The 18,876-nt window shown below is 38.2% G+C and overlaps 1 protein-coding gene across 2 annotated transcripts in view; it reads right to left on the bottom strand.

Annotated features, from left to right (window-relative positions):
* Window positions 1-18,876, bottom strand: part of LOC111143128 (TM2 domain containing 1) — a 49,362-nt gene that overhangs the window by 20,615 nt on the left and 9,871 nt on the right. For both annotated transcript variants that reach the window (XM_022496620.1, XM_022496621.1), the window contains exons 3-4: window positions 14,579-14,687; window positions 8,211-8,302 (exon numbers count right to left, since the gene is read on the bottom strand). In XM_022496620.1, coding sequence (XP_022352328.1) covers window positions 8,211-8,302; window positions 14,579-14,687 — 201 coding nt within the window. The remainder of the gene's footprint in view (window positions 1-8,210; window positions 8,303-14,578; window positions 14,688-18,876) is intronic.

Consider the following 18,876-nt stretch of genomic DNA (forward strand, 5'->3'; position numbering starts at 1 on the left):
TTGGCAAAGTAATGTAATAACACTCAAAAAGAAAATGATAATGAGTCATTAAAATCTGGATATTCTGCTGCTGAACCCCTTCTTTTTTATAAGATTTTATGTATTTATTTGACAGAGAGAGAGATCACAAGTAGGCAGAGAGGCAGGCAGAGAGAAAGAGGGGGAAGCAGACTCCCTCCTGAGCAGAGAGCCCAGGCAGGACTCGATTCCAGGACCCTGAGACAATGACCCGAGCCGAAGGCAGAGGCTTAACCCACTGAGCCACCCAGGTGCCCCTGCTGAACCCCTTCTTAAGGGTGCTTCAGAAAAATGAATAGGAGAGGTTCCTGTTCAGATAAAATATTAGATAAGGGCATGACATGTGTGTTTGGAACTTTGGTGAGTGTCACCTACTCCTGAAGTCACACATTTAAAGAAACTATAGAACAGATCCAAGATGATATTTTAGCAATCTGCAAACTGAACTACAGTGACAGATAGCAGATGAGTATTTGCTTGGGAAAGAGAAGGATAGGAGGGCCAAGAAGTAGGGATTACAAAGAGCAGGAGGAAGCTTTGGGGAGTGATAGATATGGTCATTATCTTGATTATGGGGACTGTTTCATAAGTGTATACATATGTCTAACTTATCAAACTGTACATTTAAAATATGCATTTGTATATTTAATGGGGCGCCTGGGTGGCTCAGTGGGTTGAGCCGCTGCCTTCGGCTCAGGTCATGATCTCAGGGTCCCGGGATCGAGCCCCGCATTGGGCTCTCTGCTCAGCAGGGAGCCTGCTTCCTCCTCTCTCTCTGCCTGCCTCTCTGCCTGCTTGTGATCTCTCTCTGTCAAATAAATAAATAAAATCTTAAAAAAAATAAAATAAAATAAAATATGCATTTGTATATTTAAAATATACAATTTTTAATTACATTTAAAATAATTTTTTAAAAGATTTTATTTATTTATTTGTCAGAGAGAGAGAGAGGGAGAGAGAGCAAGCACAGGCAGACAGAATGGCAGGCAGAGGCAGAGGGAGAAGCAGGCTCCCTGATGAGCAAGGAGCCCGATGTGGGACTCGATCCCAGGACGCTGGGATCATGACCTGAGCCGAAGGCAGCTGCTTAACCAACTGAGCCACCCAGGCGTCCCACATTTAAAATAATTTTAAATTACATTTAAAATATGCATAATGTATATCATTTGTACCTCAATAAAATGCTGCTATTTAAACTTGTTTTAGCTTTCCAAATATAAAAATATTTTATGAAAATAAAATAGGAAGGACACTAAGGGTTAAAGGAGATAGAGAAAAAGTAAAAACTCAGAATAGTACATGGCACATGGCAAATACTTAAATACTTAATTTAATTTAAATACTTAAAATGTTAGCCCAGTCTTTACATCTCCTACCACTGTTTCTACTATTCCTACAATTACTATTCACTGAGAAATGCAGACAACATAAATTCACATTCTTTTTTTTTTTTAAAGATTTTGTTTATCTATTTAACACAGAGAGAGAGAGAGAGATCACAAGTAGGCATAGAGGCAGGCAGAGAGAGAGGGGGAAGCAGGCCCCCACCGAGCAGAGAGCCTGATATGGGGCTTGATCCCAGGATCCTGGGATCATGACCTGAGCAGAAGGCAGAGGCTTAACCCACTGAGCCACCCAGGTGCTTATAAATTCACATTTTTTATAGTAGAATCTTTATAGTAGAATCATCTAACCTAGTCTCATACCTTACCAATTCCTTCTGGCTGGGTTATTCCCAAACTACTCGAAGATCCCTTCTAATGCACTGTGTTCTCCTATTCTCCTCGGCCATCTCTACATTTACATGTGCTACGCTAGTCTCTGCCTTGACTCCTCCTCTGACCACCTCCACCCACCTTTTTCCAATCATCTAGCTAACCCCTAAGAGTCATTTAAAAATTCTAAAAAGCCTTCTCTAATATCCCCAGGATGATTTTTTTTTTAAAGATTTTATTTATTTGACAGACAGATCACAAGTAGGCAGAGAGGCAGGCAGAGAGAGAGAGAGGAGAAGGAGGCAGGCTCCCTGCTGAGCAGAGAGCCCGATGTGAGGCTCGATCCCAGGACCCTGGGATCATGACCTGAGCTGAAGGCAGAGGCTTTAACCACTGAGCCACCCAGGCGCCCCTCCCCAGGATGAATTTAAAAATATTTCTAGATGCTCCCCAGCCCTGCCCTTAACTTTCAGTACTGCACATGTATCATGGTATGACTTACTATGCATTTTTATTTATTTGTCTTCCCCTTCTCTTCTGTGAGCAACTGGAAGTCAGTGCTGTGTCATTCCCCTAACTAGTCATTCTGACTACTGAAGAAACAAACTATATCAAGAGTAAATTATCTTATCTGCAAAAAATGATCAACTTGAACAACACAAAGTAGCATACATTCTAAACAGCATTTATTAAAACCAATACAAACCATTATTCTTATAGATTTCATTATTTTGAGCATAATACCAGTTTTTTTTTTAAAGTGAGGTTATTTGTGAACTACCAAAAGTAGACTCACTTTTTTTTTCAAATCAAAAAGTGTCTCTTTGTACAGACATGATTTACTAACATCTTACTATGAAAAGGAGTATCGGTTTTCGATTTTAAAAACTGTTTTAAAATTCCAAATAAAAGTGCTTCTAATAAAGAAGAATCCATTTTTATCCTGAACCATTACTATTATAGATATATTCTTTCAAAAAGATTATGCTGCCAGATGACATTAATAAAGTTCATGTTTTGAGTGTACTTTATACTTTAGTAACCTAAACTTTACATTTTAAAAACATGAATTCAATCAAAGGATTTACTTGGATATAAAACAAAAAGAACAGAGATTAATTTGGGGTATTTAAAAAAACTCTGGGTTTTTTCTTTTATTACAGGTTGAGTCTTGCAAATACTGCTGTCTGTATGACTGTATTAGAGAATGTAGATTATCGCATATTGAAGTTGCTATTTGCCAAACCACAGGTGTTCTACAATGATTTGGTAATTGGCTATCACTATTCTTTTTGTGTCTGTACCTATAAAAGAGAGCTTTCAAATCTTAGAACAGTTTAACCTATAAATCCCTTTATTTGTCCCATGATCTGTGGATATTATATACCAGTCTAAACTGGTAAATTCAAACTAAAAAAAAAATAATAAGAAGAAGAAGAATATAACCAAAGATTTTTAAGATTTGGGCTTAAAAACACTTTGTTATTCTCATAATAAGAAAGTATTTACATTTTAAAAGGAATACCACCATGAAAAGAGTATCTCTCTCCTGATCCAAAAGAGCTATTAGCTTTGGGAATCCATAATCTTTTAATGCTACAGATGGACAAAGCAAAATATGCTAACTATTGCATATAAAAAAAAATCACAGATGTTAACACAGTTAAGAATACAAAGAGAGAATACTATTAGAAAAATAAGGTTTCATTGTAAAAAAGTTTCTAGTTCATGTAGCACTTGCATACTGAGGAATAAATCAATTAAAGGAAATAAAGTTATATATAAAGTTACAGTCAGGGGCTAAAAAGAAATTTGAAATAACTGAAAAGAAAATTCTGGGGGAGCCTGGGCAGTTCACTTGGTTAAGCATCCGACTCTTGATTCCAGCTTAGGTCTTCATCTCAGGGTCATGCGTTCAAACCCCTAATTAAAAATTTTTAAATGTTTTGGGGCGCCTGGGTGGCTCAGTGGGTTAAAGCCTCTGCCTTCGGCTCAGGTCCTGATTCCAGGGTCCTGGGATCAAGCCCCGCATTGGGCTCTCTGCTTGGCAGGGAGCCTGCTTCCTCCTCTCTCTCTGCCTACCTTTCTGCCTACTTGTGATCTCTGTCAAATAGATAAATAAAATAAAATAAAATAAAATAAAATAAAAATTTTTTTAAATGTTTTAAAAATTAAAAAAAAAACTTTCTTAAAGGAATTTTTAGATCTTATCAAGTTTTATTCATTCTCACCCCCAACACATTTCCTTTATTTAATCCTGAAGTAAAATTTATATAATGAAATATCACATTCAACACTGAACTACTTAGAAAAAGCAAGTTTCATATTGCATGACTGATATTATTTATTCTGTTCTTATAAAATTCCAATGATCATAAATAGTTTTAAGGAGGTATCTTTTTTTAAAGATTTTATTTACTTATTTGACAGAGACACAGAGAGAGAGGGAACACAAGCAGGAGGAGTGGGAAAGAGAGAAGCAGGCTTCCCACTTAGGAGGGAGCCCGATGTGGGGCTCGATCCCAGGACCCTAGGACCATGACCTGAGCCAAAGGCAGACGCTACCCAGGCGCCTCTTAAGGAAGTATTTTAACAAGCCACCATTGCTTTTCATAACCATGAAGATTAAATAAGATTATAAGAAAAATAGGAGTGTCTGGGTAGCTCCGCCAGTCAAGCATTTACCTTCAACTGGGGTCATAAGCCCAGGGTCCTGGGATCGAGCTCCACAATGGGCTCCCTGCTCAGCAGGGAGTCTGCTTCTCCCTCTGCCTCCCCACTCTGCTCATGCTCTCTCTTGCTTCCTCTCAAATAAATAAAATATTTTTTTAAAAATATAGAATGTTAGGGTCCATCTGTAACTATTTTCATGCCAGTCAACATTATAGTAAGGTTAGTACTACAATGATAGTAATCACTTTAATCAAAAAATACCAAAATCTTTAACCTTGAATTCTTACTAAAAATTAAAATTTCATTTAAAAACATTTAATATTTTAAAATTTTTAAAAATCATAACTTTAAAAAAAATTGTAACTTTATATATTAGATTAGTTAATAAGATATATCAAAATTCTTAACATTACTACTTAAATGCAAGTAAGATACAATCAAAATATTTGAATGCTTAAAAGAAATGAGGATTTTTAGTTAAAGATAATGACTTTGACATGCCTACTTAGCTACTCTCACTCCAAGACCCCACTAAAAGATGGTAAGGAATTTTTAAGGCCCACAAACCCAAAAGAACAAAGAGAATAAAAGATAAGACAGTAGCAACAAAAATTCAGAAGCCGGAAAGCAGACAAATGAGAAGTGACAGACTTAATGATCTTGAGAAAGTTTTATCTTAGGCCAGCAGTCAAAATATGTGTTGAACTAATGAATACCCAAAGGTGGTTATGATAATACAGTAAGTTATTGGGATGCCTGGGTGACTCATCATTAAGCATCTGCCTTCAGCTCAGGTCATGATTCCAGGGTCCTGGGATCAAGTCCCGCTTTGGGCTCCCCGCTCAGCAGAAAGTCTGCTTCTCCCTCTCCCACTCCCCCTGCTTGTGCTCTCTCTCTCTCTCTGACAAACAAATAAAATCTTTAAAAAAAATGCAGTAAGTTATTTAAATCTTTTTTTTTTAAATACAGGAAATTATTTAATGATTAAAAAAAAACAAACAAAAATCCTTTATGCTGTACCATAATGTTGAATGTTAAAAACTGCACTTGCAAGTTTATGGAATCTCACTCAGCCTCCCATGGAAAGGTTCTCTTTGACTGAGGCTCATAATAGATTGGAATAGCAGTGGCCAGAGAAAAACCGCTCCTGGCAGGAAACTAACATTCACTAACCAGATCCACTACACAGAGCTTTATACAGAACTTTATTACTGAGAGTTTTACTTTGCAGGAAGAAAAATTCACAATATACATGCCGACATATTATGATGTGCTGCAGTAAGACAAACACATTATCTTACATATACGACGTGACAGCTCATCTGACACACATCCCAGGAAACCAAAAACTCACTCATTAAGCCAAATATATAAAATAGATTTATTATTTAAAATCATCACAGAATAAACTGTTCTAAAGAACAGTGTTTCCCCTTCCTTCCTAACCTCTTCAAAACTTTCTAAAAGTTAGAAATCTTTCATATATACATATATATATATGTATATATATATACACACACACACACATACATACACACACACACACACACACACACACACACACACACACACACATGTCTGTCTTCATAAAGAGAACACAGAAGAAAATATAAGAATAAAGGCAAAAGGCTTCAGGTATATTCTCACCATCACCATATTATTTTACTTTCTCATTATGAATCTGATTTCTCTGTCTAACCAGCCAGCCAGCCATCATCTAAAAAGAGAGTTAGACTGAAGGACTGCCATTTTACCAACTCTGAGGCCTTCTGTGCAGATCACATGGCTTTCCGCCATAGGGAAAGGTACAGCTACTCTAACACATGGCAGGAAAATGAGTTGGACTGTCACTCAGGCCAGGACTATGGCATCAATCTCCTTCCTCCTTTCTCTGTCACCAGTACGTCTCTGTTCTAAGCTATTTCCCTCAATTCCTCCAGTAGAATCTTCCTGAAAAATGAGTCTATGACTCTTCTCTGCTTAAAAATGTTAATGGCTTCTGATGTTTAAATGGTAAAGTCCAAACTCCATAAAAAGACACTCAAAGCCCTTTATAATCTGACCACAGACTACCTCTGCAGTCACTTTTCATCTCTTGCCATTATTCTTCCTATGCCAAAAGCTAAACTATCTACCATTCTCTCAGCAGGCACACATACTCTCACACCCAGTGCCTTTGCACATACTGTTCTGTGTAATGCCCTCAATCTCTATAATCTGCTCATCCTTCAATACCTAGTCCAAATGTCACCTCATCAAAGAAGTCCTCTTTCACACCCCAAGGCTGACTAAATCAGTCCCTCTTCTCTGCTCTCATAGCACTTTGTCATGGTTCTATAAGAGCTGTATCATAAATGGACCCACCAACCTATTTATTTCCTTTTTAACCAATATGAAATATGATCTTCATCATTATTCCCATAGCACGCACTTACTTAACAGGTAGTAAATGTAGAATAAATGTCTATTAACTGAACAAATTTGTGAGTTCCAGGTAAGGCTGTCAGAAACATACTTCCTACTAATACCACAATAAAGATTCTTCTTTGATCTCTGGTGGGTAGCAACATGGAAAGAATTAAGATTAGCCTTACTAACTGGAAAAAAAGCATCAGAAACTTGAAATTTTGCTCAGTAAAGGGCTAATGTAGGAGCAGAGTACTGTAGTAAATAAAGCATGATCTCCTGAGCCAGAAAATTTGGGTTCAAATTCAGGTCACTAGCAGAGTGTCCTTGGGTAAATCTCTTAATCTCATGACAATTTCCCCATCCATAAAACAAAGATGATAACAACAAATATGTCACAGAATAAAACAAGGCCTCTGGAGTGAGTAAATCCCTTAACCTCTCTGGTGACAATTTCCCTAGCTGGTAAAAAAGATTTAAAGTGGATGATAAAGTCAGAGAGCTGTAAGGCTTAACTAAGGGCAGGCATATAAAAGTATTGTTTAAACAAAAGCTATCATCAAATCCAAATCAAATGTAAAAATCATCAAATGTAAAAATTCACAAGCATTAGTAACTATGGTAAATGGGAAGATTACACTAGAAGGAATGTGTGTGACAGGTCAGCGGAGGGGGGCGCGGCGGAGGGGAGGAAGCTAAGGCTAAAAAAAGTCAGGCTCCACACCAGCTCTTGTGGGTCGCCATAGTTCCAACCCACGCTTCTCCTGAAAGAAAGCTTCTCTTCCCAAGGGAATATGGCAGGGGTTCAGATAGAAGGGCAAATATTTTTAGAAAGAAGAGATGTACATTTATTCATAAAATATTTATTAAATGTCCACCATGTTGCCCAGTACTAACAATGACAACTCAAGCCTACTATCCTCAAGGAAGGGCCTATACTAGTTTGTACGTATTTTCATAAAGATGAAAATACAGGAAAAGTCAATATTTATTATCCAAGCTGAACTGTAGAACTAACAGCTAGCTCTATATTCACAGAAGATTAACTATTCACCTCCAGTTAATGTCGAACTTGTAACTATTAATAGTATGCAAAGATTTAATCTATAAGAATCAGTATATTTAAGGGTGCCTGGGTGGTTCAATCAGTTGGGCATCCAACTCTTGATTTTGGCTTAGGTCATGATGTCAGGGTCCTGGTGAGCCCCATGTCAGGCTCTCTGCTCGGCACGGAGTCTGCTTTTCCCTCTCACTCTGGTCCTCCCCCTGCTTGTGCTCTCTCCCTCTCTCCTTAATAAATAAATAAAATCTTAAAAAAAATAATAAAATGGAAAGAACAGGTATATTTACCTGAAATACAAGTTTCACAAGGATTTTTTCTTGATGAAACATACTCACCCAAGGCAGGGTATCCAAGGTAAAATCGATCTGCTCCCAACCATCCAAGGAAAAGAGACAGCGCAACTGCCACCTTGTATGAATAGCCATTTCTGTACAAAATTAGAACCTGAGTGTTACATATATGTATTTCCAACATGCAAACATTTTAGGAAACAAAACTGTTAATTATCACTTATTTATTCATTTGTTCACTGATCCATTCATTAATTTTCATGCCAGGCACTATTCTAGGTTTTTGGGATATATATATATGAAAAGAAGAAATAAGGATCCCTGTCCCTAAAGAGCCTTCAATCAATAGGCAACAAGCAATAAAAATAAACATTTTAAAAGTAAATCATATATTATGTTAAAAAGTCGTTAAAGGGGGTGCCTGGGTGGCTCAGTCAGTTAAGCAGCTGCCTTCGGCTTAGGTCATGATCTCAGAGTCCTGGGATCAAGTTCCTAGGATTGAGCCCTGCCCTGGCTCCATACTTAGCAGGGCATTTGCTTCTCCCTCTCCCTATGCCCCTCGCCCCTCCCTCCACACCCCCCCTTGTGCTCTCTCTCTTTCTCAAATAAATAAAATCTCAAACATACACACACACACACAAAAGAAAAGTCACAAACACTATTAAAAAAAGAAGTGGAGCAGGTCATTTAGGGGATTCAGAATGTCAGGGGTACAGACGAGGGGGATATAAGATATAAATAGGGTAATAAGAGTAGGCATCATTGAGAAGGCGATAGATAAGCAAAGACCTGAGGGAGGTGACTTAGTTAGCATGCCACACCTCTAAGGGAGGAGCATCCTAGGCAAAAGTACCTGCTGAGGGGAGCAGAGCATACCTGACTGACATGTCTGAGGTCTATAAAGGAGGCCAGTATAGCAGGAGTGGAATTAGAGAATAGAAGAATAGTAGGAGCTGAGGTCAGAGAGAGGACAAGGGGCAAAGGGGGCAAATCATGGATGGCCCTGAACATCGCTGTAACGACTGGTTTGTACTCTAAAGGATATGGGAAACTACTGTAGGATTTTAAACAGACGTGTGATATGATCTGATTCAGATTTTAAAGTAACTAGCTGCTAGACTGAAAACAGACTGTAGGGGAGTACGTGTGAGCTACTGTCGCAATAATATTGTATAACAAACCACTCTAAACCTCAGTGGCTTAAAACAATAAGCAGTCATCCTCACACTGCCATTAGCTGTGGTTCAGCTTATCTAGGGTGGGTTCAGCCAGGAAATGCTGCTTCAGGCTGAAGTTTGGGTCAGTTTGGATCCAGGCTACTTATTTCCTTAAAATCAGTTCCTCTTACGTTTTCCTAGGGCCCAGGCTGCAGGTGTAGCTTTTACCCAGGACAAGTTCTTTTCAGAACTTATCACCATGATTCAAGAGGAAAGATAAACCTCGCAAGCACATTTAAGCCCCTACTTGTTTCATATCTGCTAGCATTACATAAGCCAAATCCAATCACATGGCCAAGCCCCAAACCAACAGAGTAGAAAGTACACACCACCCCGTTAACAGTGATTGAGAGGGATGAATTTGTTGAACAAATGTGAGCTACCACAAGGACAAAGGAGTCTGAAGGCTCTTGCTGTAATCCAGATGAAAATTAATAGTGGCTTGACCTGGAGTCCTAGCAAAAAAAAAATACCACTGAGAAGTGATCAGATTCCGGATATGTTCCAAAGTATAACAACTGGATTTCCTGATGTATCCAATTTAGGGAATGAAAAAAGGAATGAGAATAAAGCTAAGATTTTTGTCCCATGTAACTAAAGGGATGAAGCTAGCATTAACCGAGTTGGGGAAGGCTGAAGGTAGACTAGACCTGGAAAAGATGTTCAGGATTTCATTGTTGGACATGTGAGTTTGAGATATTTATCAGATATCCAAGTGGAGTTGTTCAACAAAAGACAGCTGGATTTATAAGCCTAGAGTTAGGGAGAGAAGTCTGGGCTGGAGATATATATTAGGGAGTTACAAGCATATAGGAAGTATTTTAAACCATGACATTTCTATGTGAGTATAGACCAAAAAAAAAAAAAAAAGAGAGAGAGAGAGAAATTCACTGAGCCTTGAGATACTTTGATACTTGAGAGATCAAGAAGAGAATAAACTAGAAAGGAGACTAAGCAAGAGTTAACAGTGAGGAAGAAGTATAACTAGAAGAGTGTGGTATACTAGAAGTCAAGGGAAGACAGTACAGTGTATTAAGGAGAACAGAGTGATCAGTTGTGCCAAATGCGACTGACAGATCACATAAGTAATGGCTGAGAATTTTCCACTACATTTAATCAAAAAGAGTTCAGTAGTGACCTCAGCGAGGGCAATTTTGATGATGTGGTATAGGAAAATGACCAAACAAAGCAGGCTTAAGAAAGCCTAGAATGAAAAAAAAAAAAAAAAAACCTGAAAAACAGGAGTATTAGACAACTCTCTGAAGTTTTACTGCAAAAGGAAGTAAAGAAACAGAGAGGTAGCTGGAGTTACCACTTTAAAATCAAATCTGATTATGTTGGTCTTACAATCCTGTTTTTTTGCATTTCACTCACAATTAGGACATTTGGGGGGCTTGGTGGGAGACGGCAGATGGACCAGAGATCCTGTTTATGCATCTAATACTGAAAGGATGTCATTTTATGCTGAGGGCAGTGGTGTCCCATCTACCCTGGAATGGGGTACCAGACTAGAAATAGAGAAATAAATTAGTAGGCTTTGTAGAAACTCAAGCTATAACCTACTGGGCAGTAGCAGTAGGAGAGAAATGTAAACAAAATTGGGAAATACTAAGAAGGCAGAGGTAACCACATTAAATGTGGGGGATGAGGGAAAAGAAGTCGAGAAGGCTCCAAAGTTTCAGCTTAAGAAATTGACTAGGACAGGGGTGCCTGGTTGGCTCAGTGGGTTAAATCCTCTGCCTTCAGCTCGGGTCATGATCCCAGGGTCCTGGGATCGAGCCCTGCATCAGGCTCTCTGCTCAGCGGGGAGCCTGCTTCCTCCTCTCTCTCTGCCTGCCTCTCTACCTACTTGTGATCTCTGTCTGTCAAATAAATAAATAAATAAAATCTTTAAAAAAAAAAAGAAAGAAAGAAAGAAAGAAACAGATAAGGACAGGTGCCATTCATTAAGACAAAGGAGGAGATGGTTTAAAGGAGATGAAAGACTGACTTTGGGACCTTAATATACATTAAGATGGTGAGAAAAGCTTAAGGAGTGAATGAATAAAAAAGGGAATAGGGCAAGAATATAATCTTGGGGATATCAAGATTTAAGGAAAAAACAAAAGAGGAATCAAAAAAAAAAATAGAAGAGTGTTTTATACTTGAAGTCAAGGAAAGAATTTTAAGAGAAGGAAATGCCAAATGCTGTAGAAGAAAAATTAAGATGTGGACTATAAAGTTCCATTTGACAGAGAACAAAGATTGCTAGTAAATTTCAGCATAGCCAAAAGCTGGACTCTATCAGACAGAAAAATTCATAAAAGGTAAGTATTATAGGAACAAGCCTTTCAAAAAGCGTGGCTGGAAAGGGGAATGAAATTAGAAACACAATTATCTATATATTAGATCACCCTAAAGAATAACCTGAAAACGGGTGGCGTAGCAGAGACTGTCTAATTGCTCACTGAACCACTGCTCTTTTTCTCACAGATGTACTGTGAAGTTACATACTCTAGCCCATCTTGCAGTTATGTGTAGCCATAACTGAGTTTTGCCCAACGTAATAAGGACAGAAGCGATGCATGCCATTTCTAGATCTGGTCCATAAAACACACCTACCCGGGGTTCCTTTTCCTCTTTCCCATCTGCTGGCTGAATGGAAAGGACTCTGAGGATGAGAGGAAGCAAAGCCACAGGATGAAAGGAGCAAGGCTCCTGCATGACTGCATGAAGCAACAATCACTCCCCTTACCTCACCCAGACCTCCACGCCAACACCAACCGGACTATGATGTGAGGAGGAAATAACTTTTACTGTGTTAAGCCACTGACATTCTAAAGACATCTGTTACAGCAGTTAGTCTGCTCCAACTAAAACAGTTGGCCAGTATAAATAGGTGTGTGGCTTGGTGATCAATCAGACATGGTTACCAGACTTCAGTTACTGGAGAATACATTATAGAATGACTGTACCTGCAATATTAAGACGGGAGTTTTCATCAAGTATCAATATTATATACAGTTTGAAAAAGAATATGCTAATAGGAGAAGGAAAATATGTGACCTGGGAAAGGAACATTCAGTGAATAAGAATTTGTCAGTGACTATTCAGTAGCCGACCAGCAGCTGGCTCTTTGGTAGGCATGTACTGAATATTCTGATATAAGAAAATGATTTATGGGGTGATCTTAATTTTGTGACTCATCATTAAAATTACCCACTAATTTAGCTCCCCTTGTTCTGATTCAATGGTCATTAAGCAAATTCTATTTTGGAACTGTACGTTTTACTATAGGAGGGGTATAAATTGGCCAGTATACTTGCAAGTATCAGGTTTCCCTGATAATTATGTTTCTTCTCGTAACTGACATCAGTGTCTTGTGAGCATGATTAGTATAGCTCAGTCGCACTGAGCCTAATCTACCCAGAGACACTAAAAGAAAAATCAGAATTAACTTAGAAATTGAGTAACAGACCATTATGGTGTTACCATTACACGTAATATAAACCTGTAAGTCCAACCTGAGTGGTTAGCTATTCTCAACAGATGATTGATTTTCTAAGTTGTTGTATTGTAACCTATGATGTCCTAGATCAGCACTTAATAAATTGGTTATCATTTGGAATTTTTATGATAGAAATAGTAATCCAGGGATGCCTAAGTGGCTCGGTCAATTAAGCATCTGCCTTCGGCTCAGGTCATGATCCCAGGGTCCTGAGATGGAGTCCCACATTGGGTTCCTGGCTCAGTGGGGAGCCTGCTTCTCCCTCAGCCTGCTGCTCTGCCTGCTTGTGCAAAGTCTCTCTCTCTCTCTCTCTGACAAATAAATAAATAAAATCTTAAAAAAAAATATGAATTGATAAATTCAAAACTTGGCTAAACCATATATAAGTAATAGGGAGGTAACTCCTTTTAGCAATTTTTACTTTACTAATGAGAAATCTTGGAACCCAAAAAGCTTAAGTGATTGGGTTAGGATTACACAGCAAGATAAAATCTAAAGCTCCTCATTAACTCAGTGAAGGAGGGTCAAAAGAAAAATAAGACTCCACTAGTAATTTCTAGGAATTCTAATAGAACTGGAAGAAATAGCCAAATAGTAAGGAAGGCCTAATAGTGGTTATTTCTTAATACAACTGCAAACAGGTGCAATCAAATAAAATGTAACAATGTCAGTTAAAAGATAAAAGTATAGTGCCACCAATTAATAAGAATGCATAAAACTAAATCATGTTTTTAATACAAGGCAGAAATAATAAGAATAAGATGTTAGCTTTACTACAGCAAAAATAAAACTCAAACTTAAAAGTCCTTTAAACAAAGAACACTCTTAACAAAATAAAGCCACTTGTCTTAATGTCCCAAAGAAATTTTTGAATTCTGTTTAACCATTCATCATCCATATCTATTACAAAGAATGAAACCAAATTTCAAAATGCCCTTAATATGCAAATGATTAATAATTAACATTCTTTTATTTTTTTAAAGATTTATTTATTTGAGAGAGAGAGAGAGGGAGACAGAGAATCTCAAGCAGACTCTGCACTGAGCACAGAGATGGACCTCACCACCCTAAGATCATAACCTGAGCCAAAACCAGGAGTCAGAGGCTTAACCAATTGAGCCACATAGCTACCCCAACATTCTTTTTTTTTTTTTTTAAGATTTTATTTATTAATTTGACAGAGAGAGAGATCACAAGTAGGTAGAGAGGCAGGCAGAGAGAGAAGAGGAAGCAGGCTCCCCACTGAGCAGAAAGCCCGATACGGAGCTCGATCCCAGGACGCTGAGATCATGACCTGAGCCAAAGGCAGAGGCTTTAACCCACTGAGCCACCCAGGTGCCCCCTCAACATTCTTTTAATACTAGAAGTACATGATCCCTTTTTTGCACTGTAGAAATCCCCCAAATTTTTAAACAGAAGTTTTCATAACTCATTTAATGGCATAAACTGACTGAATTAACATGGCATAAGGCTACTCACAGTCTTTATTTATCCCACAGAGTGAACTACTATGCTTTACTTGGTGGTAAACTGCAATTATATTAACAATATGCACACTTAAAATAGAGGTCTTCTAAGAAAGGCAAAAAAGATAAATTATATCAGTGCAGGATTTTCCCTATAAATTAACTTTTTATCTCTTTACTCCATGCAGTCAAGATACAACATAGGCAAGTAACCTTAAAATTTAGCTTCAGTAATGGACTTACACATTTCGGCAAGATACAGGCTTCAGAAAACCAACTTCATTTCCAGTAAAATGTGTTTCATTGCCACCAAAATCCTTACAAGTTATGTTGGGTGCTGGAAAACAAGGAACTAAAGACGGGGTTGGGGGGGGGGGCAAGAAACTACTGTTTTTTTCCACAGAAAAGGTATGTAATCATGTTTAAGACTAGCAGAAAGCAGAATAAAATACAAAATTTTAACACACCACCTCCCAATATAACATCTGACATGAGACTTTAGATAAGAATATCTAAATAAAGGATAATACGATATAGTGGTCTCAACACAAAAATGTAAGAATTGTCACATTGGGTTTGATGCATGACCCTTCTAGTTCAATCTCCCGCCTCTGACTATGGTGACAAGGGAAGAACTGCCCAGTATTACTGCCCTTTACTTCATCTCTAGGGTAAAGACAACTTCTCAATTTTTGTTGCTAACTCATAGGGTAATTTATTAAATTTAACATGATCCCTGATTTTGTATTTTCAGTTTATATTAATTCTTGCAGAAGACAGTTACTATAAACTAAGATTCTTTTCATCTACCCTAAATATTTTCTTTAATTATTTGTTTTTTGGGGTGCCTGGGTGGCTCAGTCATCAAGCGTCTGCCTTCTGCTCAGGTCATGATCCCAGGGTTCTGGAATCAAGCCCCGCATCAGACACCCTGCTCAGCAGGAAGCCTACTCCTCCCCCTCCCCCTGCCTGTGTTCCCTCTCTCACTTTGTCTCTCTCTGTTAAATAAATAGATAAAATCTTCTTTAAAAAATTGTTTGTTCATTTTGTTTATTAAGTAATCTCTATGCCCAACATGGGGCTTGAATACACCACCCCAAGATTAAGAGTCACATGCTCTACTGACTGAGCCAGCAAGGCGCACCCCCCCCACACACACACCCAGATTACTTATTCTAAATGTATTTATTTCTCTATTCCCTATCGGAATTGATGTAGCATACCATTTTAGCATTTAGCATTTTCGATCTTTACTCCTACTCCAGATGACATAATAAGAGGAATACAGAGCTTACTGTGTGCTAGGCAGGAGCTATCCTGAAGCCTTTATAGCTTCACTGTATAAAGAGCAAGAACTTTGGAATGAGAATGACGTATGTGCATTGCCTCTTTCAGGACCTTGGATTCCTTGTAGATAAAAACAGCACTAAGATCTTCTACTTCCTAGTACCATTGTGGAGATTAAATATGATACAAAGTACCTAGTACAAGGCACAGCATACAGCAGTTATTCAGTAAATGTGATTGCCTTTTCCTCCTTCACTATTTCTGACTAAAAGGTACTAATGCTTTTAGGCTAGTTTCAGACTGCTTATCTCTATGTTTAGTATCAATAATTACAGGATTTTTTTTTTAATTTGAGAAAATGAAAACACAACCTTGTATCATAGTCTTAAAAAACCACAGAAGCCCTAGAGTTTTATCATGAAAGGAAAATGGCATTCATTTTCTGTCTTCTTTGTAATTATCTTATGATTTCCAACAAATCATTGTCCTTTTTTTTTTTTTTAAAGATTCTATTTATTTATTTGACAGAGAGAGATCACAAGTAGACGGAGAGGCAGGCAGAAAGAGAGAGGGAAGCAGGCACCCTGCTGAGCAGAGAGCCCGATGCGGGACTTGATCCCAGGACCCTGAGATCACGACCCGAGCCGAAGGCAGCGGCTTAATCCACTGAGCCACCCAGGTGCCCCAATCATTGTCCTTTTATAGGCCAGGGTAGTACACAGAGAAAACAATGTTTGAAAAAAATGTAAAATTACTTTACATACTTTTGTTGGGTTAAAAAAGTTCAAACTACGTTACCTATAAACTTAATTTATTTAATATACTTACATGTCCAAAACCAGGTGCTTACACTAAAAGACACAGATTCAGTATAACTGAGAACCACTTAAACAAGCAAAAAAGTAATAAAATGAAGGGTGGACAAAAAGTGAGGAAATAATATAGTTGACTCTTGAACAGCACTGGTTTGAACTGCATATGTATACTTACATGTGGATTTTCCTCAACGAATACAACATAGTACTGTAACTATATTTTCCTTATAATTTTCTTAATAACATTCTTTGCTCTAGCTTACTTTATGTAAGAATACAGTATATAATACATACAACATACAAAATGTATACTCATCGACTGTCTTCGATAAAGCTTCTGGCCAACAAGGCTATCAGCAGTTAAGTTTTAGGGAAAACACAAGTTACACACAGACCTTCTATTGCCCCAGGGTCATTAGGGTCAACTGTACTAGGAAACAAGTAAGAAGACATTGTAATTGAGCCACAAACCTAGACCAGAACTTCCTACTAAGACAGAAAGCTTTACAGAACTTTTGTGGTATAATTGAAAGACAGCATTCCAATTCACCTCTGAGCTACTTTGGGAACTTGGTTTGGTTCATGACCCAAGGGAAACACGAGAAAATCCTCAATAAGAATGTTTGCAAAACACAGAGGTTTTCCACAATCATTTCTTGACTCCAGAAGTAAGCAAGAATTTACAGTCTACCGAGATAGCGCAAAGTTAACAGACAATTTATATGTAGCTGTTTGGACACCTGCCTTCATACTGGGAAAAAAATGTACTGATTTTTGTGAATAAATTATTATCACAACCATTAGGTGATATCTCTTGAAATTCTGCCATCTTAGGTCATGTCTAGCACTATATAGTATATAACTCAAAATCGAGATTAGCCAATATCTGAAATGCTCATATTCCTTGTATTTGACTGAAAGAAGATCAATATGCTCCATTCCAATGGCCAAGGACAATTTTGCCCCACAGTGGACATTTGGCAGTATTTGGAGACATTTTTGGTTGTTACTACTGGGGAGTTGCTACTGCCACCTAGGGTAGAGGCCAGGAACGCTCCTAAATACCCTACCATGTATACAACAGCCTCCTCACAACTAAGAATTACTTAGTCCAAACATCAATCATCCCAAAGTCGAGAAACCTCACTCTAGACCAGCGGTCTTCAAAAAGTTTTGCTCGCACACTCCCTAAAGTAATCTTTTACAACTCTGAACTCCCTTACACACTGAAGTTGATACCTAAAGTTTTTCATCGTGGATTTAAATGGTTGGAAAAAATATAATTTCCAGCATATTATAAATATTGCTATTAAATTTAAATGTTATAGCATGCTTTACAATGGAATCTAAACACCACAGCAACTCAATAGCCACCATTATCCAACAGAGAATAGATATGAAAGAGCTCCTCTTGAAAACGGAGAAATTTGGGGGCACCTAGGTGGCTCGGTCAGTTAAGCACTTTTGATTTTGGCTCAGGTCATGATTTTAGGATCTTGAGATCAAGCTCTGCATTGGGCTCTGTGCTCACTGGGGAGTCAGCTTTACTCCCTCTACCTCTGACCCCTCCTGTCCCATTAGCTCCCTCCCTAATTAAAAAAAAAAAAAAAAAAAAAAAAAAAAGTAAAATTCAGGGACGCCTGGATGGCTCAGTCAGTTAAGCATCTGCCTTTGGTTCGGTCATGATCCCAGGGTCCTAGGATGGAGTCCCACTGTGGGCTCCTTACCCAGCAGGGCATCTGCTTCTGCCTCTGCCTGCTTTTCTCCCAGCTTGTGCTCACTCTCTTGTTTTCTCTCTCTCTCTCTGACAAATAAATAAATAAACGTTTTAAAAAAAAAAAAAAGTGGGGAGTGGGGGACGCCTGGGTGGCTCAGTCGGTTAAGCGTCTGCCAAAGTGTCTGCTTTCATTAGGCTCGGGTCATGATCCCAGGGTCCTGAGATCACATCCAGCTCCTTGCTCAGTGGGGAGCTTGCTTCTCCCTCTGCCTGCTGTTCTCTCTGCTTATGCTCTCTCTGTCTCTGACAAATAAATAAATGAAATCTTATAAAAATTTTTAAAAAATAAAAAAAGCAAAATTCAGAAAATTTACATCAATTTTAGGATAAGTAAACATAATATCTGAGGATCTGGAAATCAGTTCCTTTAAAGACACCTGTTATGGGCTGTATTATGTTCCCTCCAAAAGATACGTTTAAATGCTAATCTTCAATACCTCAGAGTATAACCATATTTGGAAGTAAGGTCTTTGCAGGTTTAACCAAGTTAAAATGAGATCATTAGGGTGGGCCCTATTCCAATAAGACTGTTGTCCTTATGAATAGGGGAAATCACATGCATATATAGCAGGGAGAAGATGACTTGAAGACAGAATGCTATGTGAGGACAGAGGCAGAGACCAGACTGATGCAGCTAAAAGGCAGGGATGCCAAGGATTGTG

Source organism: Enhydra lutris, unplaced genomic scaffold (assembly GCF_002288905.1).
Source record: "Enhydra lutris kenyoni isolate GAN:26980312 unplaced genomic scaffold, ASM228890v2 scaffoldscaffold9, whole genome shotgun sequence".
Classification (NCBI taxonomy): Eukaryota; Metazoa; Chordata; class Mammalia; order Carnivora; family Mustelidae; genus Enhydra; species Enhydra lutris.